The sequence below is a fragment of the Pristiophorus japonicus genome, chromosome 3 (genome assembly GCF_044704955.1).
Source record: "Pristiophorus japonicus isolate sPriJap1 chromosome 3, sPriJap1.hap1, whole genome shotgun sequence".
Lineage (NCBI taxonomy): Eukaryota > Metazoa > Chordata > Chondrichthyes > Pristiophoridae > Pristiophorus > Pristiophorus japonicus.
Window position 1 is genome coordinate 155,735,596 of NC_091979.1, and position 12,192 is coordinate 155,747,787.

Below are 12,192 nucleotides of genomic sequence, written 5' to 3' on the forward strand. Positions count from 1 at the left end.
GAAGAAGAGTATGGAATATTTACCTGCTCCAACGGAAGTTCTCTGTAGATGATGGAAGTGGACATCGATGGGGTCCTAGTCTCCATGGAGATCGACACAGGGGCGAGCCAGTCTGTGATGAGCCAAAAGACCTTTGAAAAAATTTGGAGGAATCCTGCCACTCGACCAAAATTGTCTCCTGTCCAGGCAAAGCTGCTCACCTATACCAAAGGAAAAATCCAAATCGTTGGCAGTGTAAACGTCCAGGTCTCCCAGGGCGGCGTGTTGCACAAACTCCCCCTGTGGATTGTAGCCGGCGATGGTCCCACGCTGCTGGGCAGGAATTGGATGAACCGGGTCCACATCAGGCGAAGTGGTGCTGTGGAAGAAAAGAGCACCACAGCCTGCCTGCAACAAGACCACAACATGGCTGCAGCACCACAAGAACGTGGAAGAAAAGAGCACCACAAAATGCTGCAGCACACCAAGCAGCAGACATGCATTCAAAATGTGAGTCAACGTGGAGGAGCATCATATGACATCGCGCGGCCAATCGGATTTGAAAGCTCCCCTAAAGGAGACCGGTAACCAAAAAAATTAAAAAGGGAAGTTCGAACTATTTGAGTACATGGACTTTAAAGCTAAAGATGCAATTAAAGGGTGCAAGTATGAAAATGTATGCAATGTAACCATGGATTGTGATGCTGATTTAACATGTGACTAATGAGATGAATGCAGGTGTCAGTAAGGTTAAGAACAAGTTTATTATGCTTAACAATAATGATAGAGATTGTGAAATGCCTCATGTAACCATGTCTGTTGAAACCAGGACACCCAAAAGTGATGCAAGTGCTAGAATGTATAATGCAGGCTCGACTATGTGTGATCAGAGCCAAGGTGTCATGTATACCGGTAGGACACTACCAAAGGACATTGGGTCCGACAGGGACCATGCTAATGCCAATGGAATCCCCCTGTGGGAGACCCCCAGGTCCAGCAGGCTACCTGACCATGTAGCCTGCACCTTTGGAACGAATGTGATGCCTCTTGCAGGACACACACACATGCAGTGGGAGCAGACCCACTACAGGGACAGTGGTCAATGGGCAGCCCAGCCACCATCAATGGCAACCGGCACCAGACCAGCCCTACAGCTCCTGGCCACCAGGGCCAACACCAGGAGCATGAGGCCAATACCCTCCACTTCCCTGGCAAACCCTGGGATGACCTGACGCTCATCCCCATTGGTGGACAAGGAGCCCACGCAGTCCTGTGGCCCTGCCCACCACCCCACAACTACCCACATCACAGTGTATACACACCACCCACTGCTGCCATGGCTACCTCCCCGAGGGATCCCACAACAGTAACACCCACTTGGTCTGTGTGTGAGGGAGGGGAAACATACGAGGCCAGCCTCAAGCACAGTGGTCACACCTGGCAACCACACAACCCTCACCACAACCTCCCATAGCCCACCACTGATCACCTCCCCTGGTCATGACAACTAGGATATGAAAAATGCTCAGGGGGGAGTATTGCTGTTCACTGTCTTGCAACATTGAATGTACCCTTGTACTGTACACACCTTATCGGTACACTAGAGGGTGATGTTGCTGGAGACCCAGGGGTTGCCTGCACACGGCAGGTAACCCAGTATAAAAAGGAACACAGAGCTTGTTGTCAGCACTCAGGAGCTGCTAATAAAAGACTGCAGGTCTGTACAGTTAAAGCACCATACCCTGACTTGTGGAGTCATTACTAAAGGTGCCTACATACACCAGACTTATGATTTCAGACTAATGTTGGTATTAAATTTTTGTTATTGAACATAACCTTGTTGCGCATTGTCTCAGATAGCTGCACCGTTACTCACTGTTGATTCCTTAACATGAAAGGGTTAAATACAACTTAACATCAATCAATGTAAACTTTAACTGGCACCAAGGTGATGTGCATCATTGATGTCTGAGCTGCACACACACAGCAGTGTGTCAGCATTGTCACTCACATCAATGCTCTTTCAGGCAAGTTGTTCAGATTTCAGTTCCTCACATAAGAGTGGGATTTTTAAAATGGCAGCCATAACACTGGCGTTCGTTCAGAACAGTTCCACTTTCTGTGGCCGTTTCTTTGGGCGAGCGAAATTGTGGGCGATATGTGTGCGAGGTGGGGAAAGTGACGGTGGGCGATCTCCTGCACATTAGTTTTGCCAAATGTGCTCTTTACGACAAAAAACAGTGGGCGGGTGGTATTACTGAATTTCGGTGTAAATTCCTTGCGGAAAGTAACGCTGGCCGATATTATGGCCGTTGATTTCGCCATTCTGATGATTCCGCCCAAAACAGTGGGCGGGCAGTAATATTTTTTCCCGGCGTTAACCACATGGGGAAAGTAACGATCGCCGCTAACTTTAAAAAAAATGCCCGTAAGTTTCCATTTTGTGCCAAACTGGATGATATCTGGGCGTTATACGTCATTTCAGCGGTAAAATGGGCGTTATTGGGCGGTAAGCATACAAAAAAGTGGAGTTCCAGCCCTATGTCCCCTAGTTTTAATTTCCACTATGGGTGGAAACATCCTCTCTGCATCCACCTTGTCGAGCCCCCTCATTATCTTCTAAGTTTCAATAAGATCACCTCTCATTCTTCTGAACTCCAATGTGTATAGGCCCAACCTACTCAACCTATCCTCATAAGTCAACCAGAACCGGGTTAATCTCTGGAATCAACCTAGTGAACCTTCTCTGAATGGCCTCCAATGCAAGTATATCCTTCCTTAAATACGGAGACCAAAACTGTACGCAGTACTCCAAGTGTGGCCTCACCAATACCCTGTACAGTTGTAGCAGGACTTCTCTGCTTTTATACTCTATCCCCCTTGCAATAAAGGCCAACATTCCATTTGCCTTCCTGATTACTTGCTGTACCTGCATACTAACTTTTTGTGTTTCATGCACAAGGACCCCCAGGTCTCTCTGTACTGCAACACTTTGCAATTTTTCTCCATTTAAATTATAATTTGCTTTTCTATTTATTCTGCCAAAGTGGATAACCTCACATTTTACACATTGTACTCCATCTGCCAAATTTTTGCCCACCCACTTAGCCTGTCAATATCCCTTTGAAGAATTTTTGTGTCTTCCTCACAATTTGCTTTCCCACCCATCTTTGTATCATCAGCAAACCTGGCTACATTACACTCGGTCCCGTCATCTAAGTCATTAATATAGATTGTAAATAGTTGAGGACCCAGCAGCAATCCCTGCGGCACCCCACTAGTCACTGTTTGCCAACCGGAAAATGACCCACTTATCCCAACCCCGTTCACTATCCTGATTCTGTGGATTCACTTCAGCTCTCTGGTCCTATATCATACTTTTATGGCTCTTAACCTAATTTTCTTTGTGCATTCGTGTGACTGTCTGCCACAACAAAAATAACACTCACTGCCTTCTGCTTTTGTTTTAGTTTCTATTGCTTAATATTTAGCTCCTTAACAGTGGCATTTGGTTGATTTGCTGCAATGTTTTGCTGAGATTCCCGATCGTTCCGTCGATAGTGCCAGCTCTAACACTTCATTCAGACCATATCCTTTTTCAAATTCAAGTTAATACAACATCTCTGAAATGTAGCCTTCAATAATTTATGTTTGGAGTTAGGAACATAGAAAGAAAGAAAAAAGTAAGTCTTGGATTTATATAGCGCCTTTCACGACCACCGGACATCTCAAAGCGCTTTACAGCCAATGAAGTACTTTTGGAGTGTAGTCACTGTTGTAATGTGGGAAACGCAGCAGCCAACTTGCACACAGCAAGCTCCCACAAACAGCAATGTGATAGTGACCAGATAATCTATTTTTGTTATGTTGATTGAGGGATAAATATTGGCCAGGACACTGGGGATAACTCCATTGCTCTTCTTCGACATAGTGCCATGGGATCTTTTACATCCACCTGAGAGGGCAGACCGGGCCTCAGTTTAACGTCTCATCCGAAAGATAGGAACAGGAGTAGGCATTCAGCCCTCAAGAAAAATTATATTTCTTTTATAATTGCTTTATTTTTAAATATAAAAATCTTTTATGATTCTTTGTGGTCCAGTGGGCATTTGGAAGAATTGTTTTTTTTGTAACTTTACAAATTGCAGTAATTCCCAACATGTACCATTTTCTCTTTGTCACATCTGAGCTCAATTTCTCCCATACCCTCCATACTGGTCTATAAAGTCCACCCTACCCAAACTCTAATTCATCCAGAATTCTACCGCCGATATCCCATCCTGTACAAAGTTCTGCTCACTATACACCCTAGCCCTCACTGAAATCTATTGGATTCTCCTCCCCCTTCACATTTAATTCAGAATCTTCAGTCCTGATTACAAAGCTCTCCATGGCTTTGCTCAGCTCCTCCCTCTGCAGTCTCCTCCAGCCATATGTCCCAGCTCACACTCTCCATCCTTCCAATTCTGGATTCCCATACATCCCCTAATCCCTCCACTCTACCCCTAGTGGCAGAACCTTCAGCATTGAGACCACATTCTGGAATTCTCGTGCTAAATTGTTCTACCTTGCTACATCTTGGACTAGAAATTCAATTTTTGGCGCTATCAGTTTCTTTCCGTTATTATACGGAAAAAATACCACTAAAAACTTCACCATTTTTTTAAGGGGGTAAAATTGGCAAAAAATGCACCCAACGGTAAAAATCGGCATTGCATTAGGATTCATGTTGGAAACTGCGGTCCTCGCCAACTTTAGCCCGAGGCCTATCACCGCCAAAAATACAGGCCCTGGGAGGGGAGAAAACACAAAAAAAATTGCTAAAATTAAAAAATAAAACATCAGAAAACATTCATTATACACTTAACTAATGAAACGCTGAAAAAGAATTAAAAAATAAAAACTTCAACTTACCTTTTTTGTAGGTCTTCATACGTACTGCTGTTTCTGGAGCTTCAACGCAGGCTTTTCTCAGGCATTTTTTTTCACCCTGAGTACGGGATCGCCGAATGGCCAATTTTAAGCGGTGTGCTTTTTTTGGGCATTGCACGTCATCAATCTGCTTTTTGGCGATATTTCAAAACCGCCATTTGTTAACTTTGGCCAATTTAGGTAAGTACCTTTTAACAGCAATAAAGGCGAAATATCGCCGAAAAACATGCGCAAGGCTGGCCAATTTCTCCTCCTAGTCTTTAAGTATTTCCTTAAAACCAACCTTTTTGAGTGTTCCTTTGCTTACCTTCTCTAGTGACTATTGCTAATCCCCAAGCCCTTTTGTGATGTTGCACATCAAAGTTTTCTTTGTTTTTTGTTGCTGTTAGTACTGGAAATGGCATAAATGATTGTATTGTATGCCATTTTAATTCACAAATCTTTGTCTCGGTAACACGATTAATTTCCATTCCCAACTCACTTTTCTACAATTGCACTTTTTGCAGGAGGCTATTATAGAACATTTTTTTTTAAACACACAAACCTTCGCTTAGTACTTCAGATGTTACTTTAAATGTCATAGATTATAGTTTGTGGAAAAGTCCAATTACAGTAAATCTAATAAAAGCTTCTTGTTACCACAAGCTTCAGTTTAGAAAGAGCTAATTCTTTTTGTAACTTATAATAGAAACCAGATACTCTACAAATACAGAAACATCAGGACCAGACTGGAAGGTTGCATACACAGTGCCTGTAGGAGCCTTACTCTTCCATTCTAGTGCCATATTAATATATGATGTTAAAATCTTAACAGCATCCCCATGGGAAGGCGTAGCAATCTGCAGCTTATACTGTGTCACATATGGTAGAAATCGATATCTGTCATGGTCATTATTTTTGTTGACTAAAAGTGCTCCTTTCAGTCCTTTTTCAGAAAAGGATCTTATCCTTTCTCTAATTAGAACAAATAATTCCATATTTTAGGCTTTTTAAGAGGCTGGAGAAAGGTTTGAATGGTGTGTAAAGTCTTCTTACACTGTCTGGCTCACTCCTCCCTGAGCTGTCTGTTTCTTTTTTATGTTTGTGTGTGTGGCATTCAGCCAGACACAGTGCCACACAAGAGCCATCATCAAGAGCCATGATATTTATATGATACTGCTTGGATGTACAAACTAGTGATACAATAATGCCTTTTATTATGTCCACCGACCATGGACATATGGGCTCCAAAAGTTTCCTGACATGCAGTAATTTGTGGTTTTTTAATTATAAACAGAAAATATTTACGAAGGAACTAGAAGGGGGAGAAAAACAGCACAAATATAATGGAGAGAATATTTTCTCAAGCGTTGCTTAATTGTTTATCAAGAAAATGGAGCAGGGACACTCGCATATCGAACATTACTTGACAAATTTAGATGTATTTATTGGATGCCTTTTATTTCAACAACAAAGGATCTAATGGCTTAACAATGCACATAACTTAAAAATAATTATCACTTTGTGATAATGCAGATAGAAGGTTGATCCACATGAAAAAGAACATTTACAATATGTTAATTTTATATTCACATTGTCTATAATGCAAAAACACAATTATTCTTCATTTCACCAAAGGCAGAAATTTGTGCTTTCTCAAGAGGCACTATGAAAGAAAGTTTATTTTTCCAAATAGATAATATATGACAGGTAATGAATAAATAGACATATATGCATTGTACTTTTCAAATCTGGCAAGACCATAGGCTAAAATGCCCACAGATTCACTTACGATCACTGCAATTCTTGCAGTGCAATAAACTGATTAGGCAAGACTTAGTGTTGACAATTTCCAGTACATATTTTGGTTAAAATATTACAAAAGAAAAAATAAACTTATTGTGTCCTTATTAATCGAACAGTTTGTACAAACTCAGCAGAAGTAATTGGTTTTGGGACGTTTCATCACAATAAACTACACGAAAAAAACAGAAAAGTTATTTATTGGTTCTTTTTGCTACAGTGGAGGATTTTTATGATCTTGTCTGTTAAAGATAAAAATCTGTGTAAGAGCAGCTTCTAATGTGCTAGTCTATCTCCATTAACATCTGTTCATCCCTGAATAAAATTCATTTCTGCTTAAGATCAAGTCTTCTGTTGGCAATCCTGAGATAAATTAGCTAGGGTTCCACTCCATGTTAAAATGGCTGATTTTTATGTCTTCTTATTTGAATTTTACTATTTCTATTAGTTTCCTTAATAGATGCCAAACCACATCTGAAATGCTGCTGAGGATATAAAGCAATATATCTAGGGGTTCTGTTTTCTTTTTCTTCAGTGTTGCTGCTTGGCAGACTTTGGTTGCACCTCATTCATGCTGACAGGGGGAAAAGGTAATAAAGGAAGACTAATGAGTGTATTATCCTCTGTGCACAACTTTAAAGAAATTTTCTTTTTGTAAACTGTCATTAGAAAGCAATGCCAATTTAATATCAGACTTGTTCCTTAGCGTTCCGCACAAGGCCCTGAAATTATGCTGTGGATCATTAGCGTACAAGCACTTAAGGTGCTGATCTTAAGTTCCTCTTTCCACACTTTTAGTGGAAGTGTTAACCCATTTAGTAACATAATAACATTAGGAACAGGAGTAGGCCATTCAGTCTCTCTGCCCTACTCCACCATTCAATTAGATCATGGCTGATCTGCACCTCAACTCCATTTTCCCAACTTAACTTATTTCAAACTTTTTACTTTAATGCTTCCACTAAGATAGCAGAGAAAGAGGGATTTCAGATTGAAGGAGTTAAACATTCAAATGCTAGTATAATTCGTCCACTAATATCCGATAGCATCATTTTAAGGCTACAGAGGAAAATTGTGATGGAGATGATGGCTGTGAAAGAAACTACAAACTCTTAATGGCCTACTAATTTTCCAACTTTGGAAATGATTCATACAAGACTACGTGCCAAGCTTATAAAGAACAGCACGGGACTTTTAAATATCAGTCTGCATACATAATAAAACATCTTGAGGCCACTAGGCCTCAGTTTTTATTATTGTGCAACTGAATATCATTATGTTATTTACACCCCATTTTATTATTATTTTCCTGCTCAACTAGTGTGGTTAGTTCAGTCCCTGTTGCAGAAATCCACATCGTGACTCTGATTCCAGTATAAGAGTACAACATCCCTGGGCACTACTGATATCCATACCTGCCTCTTTTGACATAAATCAAAATATTAATACTTGGTACAAAAGAAAAGACACAACTGACTGAACCATACAGCACCAAACACGCAGGTTTGTGAAATTGTGTACGTTCTCATAGATGTATTTTGCATTTGCTGATGTACTGAAATTAGTTTTTTTTGGCAGTGGTGTTTTTTCTTGTGAAAAATACAAACCCCAAAATATTTTTATAGCCACCTGGCAGGCAGCCATATTAAAATATCAGAATGAACTTAGAAAATAAATAGGAATTTTAAAAACTGAAAGTCACCACACCCCCAGAGCAGGCAGCTTATCAAAAGCAAAAACAACTCATCATAAAGTAGTTTGAGGACGCAACCTAGTGAACCTTCATTTTACATTTCAGTGTACAGTCACAGAACTTTGTAGAAACACCTTTGTCCCGAGTAAGTTCTGAGAAAATGTCCTTTTTAAACTTGTCCCCAATGTTCCTTTATTTAACATTTAGTGCAGGATTGAGTTGTGGAGCAAACTCTGAAGTGATTTTAATCTTTCCCAGTCTGTAAGACTCACAAAAGTCTGTGAACAAAGTCAATTCTGGAATTCTATGTCAAGGCAACATTAGATTGGATCTGCAAATTCAATACTGCTGTACTCCATACGTACGTAATGCATAACACAAAGCTGTACATAGAACTGACAATACTCTTTTATGTAGGTATGCATTAGCTGGTGTGTTTCACATTATTTCTGGTCGATCTCTGGAGGTTTGGCTTTGGTTTTGCTGAAGTTTTCCTCTCCAGCCTCCATGGTGTACATCTCAGAACCTTCCTCACTGTCGTTCTCCTCAGGTTCTGTAAGCAGCTCTTCATCCTTGTATTCCGCAACATCTACTGTGGTTCCTAAGTGCTCTTTTAATTTGCCATGATGCTTAACGTGATAACGCTGGTTCTGAAAAAATTTGATAATCGTATGCTTGGGCAAATCCAGCTGGGCAGATAGGGTCTGAATAGCCTCCTGGTCAGGATAGAGGCCTACGTCATGGATAAAGCTCTGAAGGATGCCCAGTGACTCCACGGAGATCTTAGTACGTGATCTGGGTTTTTTGGCACAGTTATCCTCAGAAGCTTGTGGCTGAGTGGCTTTGTCCTCTCGTGGGGGTGAACTGTCCTTTGCAGGCTGGGATTGCTGTCTGTGCAGGACCTAAATTATTGAAGAAACACAAAATTACTTTCTGACCCAATTTTTTCTGCTAATTCTTTTCTGATAGGCACTTTACCAGCTCGCAGACCTTTTGTTTTCTTTCTCTTGGTCCGATTTGCTTTGTTTTAATTGTAAAATCAATCCTCTAAAGATTTGTTTACACAGTAGGATATGCAATAAATCAATACATTAATAATATGGACAAATTCAGTTGCAACAGACCTGTCAAATGTTGTGGACTGGTCCATCTTTGGTGGTTTAGATATTTAATCAAGTTTGCACAGACTGATGTCAAGGCAGTGAAACTTATCCTTGGGTCTTAGCTACGTTTAATTTCCTTTCAGAAGCTATAATTATCTGCGTTGCATCCTAATCTATTCCCCTCCCCCATCTCTACTTCCGCGCTACTTAAGAACAGCTCCATATGCTGTGGCCCATAGAATGGAATGTTCCCTTCAAAAGTTCAGAATTAAGTTTGATTTATAAGCAACTTTGAGACACATTTTTATGATAGTCCTTTTTCCTTTCCTGGCCTATGGTTTCTCACCCATTCACGCATTGAAATATGACTGATATCAACATTGCAATCTGAATTTCAACTTTACAATCTCAGTTTGAAGAATTGGGACTGAGGTAGTTGCATTGTCAAGATTTATAACTAAAGATGAGCGAGAGTTATGTTGACCTGAAGCAGGAATATATAAATAGAACAGAATCGTGTCATTGGTTAAGACAGAAAAAGGTTTAATTGCTTTTCTTCCCTTCTGAAGGTATTGAAAGGAAGAAAGACTGCATTTATATAACGCATTTCACAGCACTGGATAGCTCAAAGCACTTTGCAGCCAATGAAGTACTTTTGGAGTGTAGTCATTGTTGTAATGTGGGAAATGAAGTAGCCAACTTGCACACAGCAAGCTCCTACAAACAGCAATATGATAATGACCAGGTAATCTGTTTTTTTTAGTGATGTTGATTGAGGGATAAATATTGGCCAGGACTCTGGGAATAACTCCCCTGCTCTTCTTCGAAATAGTGCCATGGGATCTTTTACGTCCACCTGAGAGAGCAGACAGGGCCTCGGTTTAACGTCTCATCTGAAAGATGGCACCTCCGACAGTGCAGAATTCCTTCAGTACTGCCCTGGAGTGTCAGCCTAGATTTATGTGCTCAAGTCTCTGGAGTGGCCTGAGTTAAAATTAGAGTCAGGTCTCAATGATATCATTGGGCTGCAACATGCATTTATAAATAAGGACCCTATTGGCTTCGTGCTCGTGTCCCTGCTGCCTGCTCGGGAGAGCAGGTTAAAATTGCAGATGTTACAATCATGATGGTTTTTGCACAGGTAAGAGCAAAGGCAATTTTAAATGCTCACCTGCCAGGTTTCAGCTGAGCGAGTAGGGATAAAAACACCTCCAAAGAGAGGTGGGAAAGCGGGCAACTTGCCTTCCAGTTTTCCCTCCCTCTGCATGGGGAACTAGCTAGCATTTTGTTTATTCAGCATTCCAAAGTGACACCAGCAGAGAGCCAGACTCATCATGTAATGGATCATAGCTGAAAACCATGATTCTATTCATCTGTGACCCAGTGCCAGCTATGAGCCACTTTCACAGTGATCTTAATCACAAATCTCGATTGATGTCTGATTTACTTTATCTGTTTCTATTTGCAGCCATTATCAAATCACATTGACTGCAGATTATATTGTACAGATATTGACTACACGAGGACTGTGGTAATACATTTTTACTCTGAAGGTTTCTGAAATGACTGTCGATGAGGTGCGGGGCTGAAAATTGGGATTATTGTCAGACAATCACTTCAGCACCACAACTACAACAACTTGCATTTATATAGCACCTTTAATGTGATAAAACATCCAAAGGCACTTCACATGAGCGCTATCAAACAAAATTTGACACCAAACCACAAAAGGACAGAGGTAGATTTTAAAGAGCGTCTTAAAGGTGGAGAGAGAGGGAGAGATGCAGCGAGGTTTAGGGAGGGAATTCCGGAGCTTAGGGCCTCGGCAGCTGATGGTGGAGCGATTAAAATCAAGAATGCACAAAAGGCCAGAATTGAAGGAGCGCAGAGATTTCGGAGGGTTGAAGAGCTGAAGGAGGTTACAGACAAGGAGCAAAACTTTACACCCATTCATTTAATGTTTGTGCAACATCCACCCCAACACTGACCAGATAATGGCCATTGTGATGAATAGTATTGGAGAAATAAGAAGACTCCACTGATGGTTCAGTTGTTGCAAGAGCTTCCTAATTTGGAACTGAACGACACAATCCAAAAGATTCCAAATTCAGTCCCTGGTCTGTGCTGAGTTAGCTAATCTCCGTAATGCTAGCAGTTGGGAGAATACGACTGCCCTCAATGCATTTGGGACAGGAAGGGGATAAATTATCCAGGATTCTTGATCCTGACTGTTAACAAGTGATTCTGCTGGAAAATGCATGTATATAAACATTGGAGCCCCGATTCTAACTCTGGGCAGGTGGGTGGTGAGGTGAGATAAACTCACCCACTGCTGAAGAAATCAGGCCCAAACGATTTTAACTCCCAGGTGCACTTTGTACCTGGAATGGATGGAAAGTGGCTGTCAGCCTACAGAACATTGGGCACCCTTGCAGGTACAGGGGGTTTCTGGAGGGTCTCGTGGGAGGAAACGGCGAGGAGTCTGCTGCAGGGGAGCCCTAAACATTCCTTGTGCAGCCCAGAGGAACATTTCTGCTCTTCCTAGCCCGCAAAGAAAAGTGAAAAAACATACCTATCAGGTCCTATTCATGTCCCGATACACTTCTGACCTGGTTCAGTCTGACAGGAAAGCCACTGTGGCTTCCCCAGTCAGATCATAATTAAAATTGCTAGCTGGGACCCAATTACATCATCGGACCCCAA

General features: G+C 41.3%; 1 protein-coding gene across 1 annotated transcript in view; it reads right to left on the minus strand.

The window, feature by feature from the left end:
• Positions 1-8,829: 8,829 nt before the first annotated feature.
• satb2 (SATB homeobox 2) overlaps positions 8,830-12,192 on the minus strand; it is a 217,625-nt gene continuing 214,262 nt past the window's right edge. The window contains exon 10 of the mRNA XM_070874828.1: positions 8,830-9,288. Within this exon, the coding sequence (XP_070730929.1) occupies positions 8,830-9,288 (459 nt within the window). The remainder of the gene's footprint in view (positions 9,289-12,192) is intronic.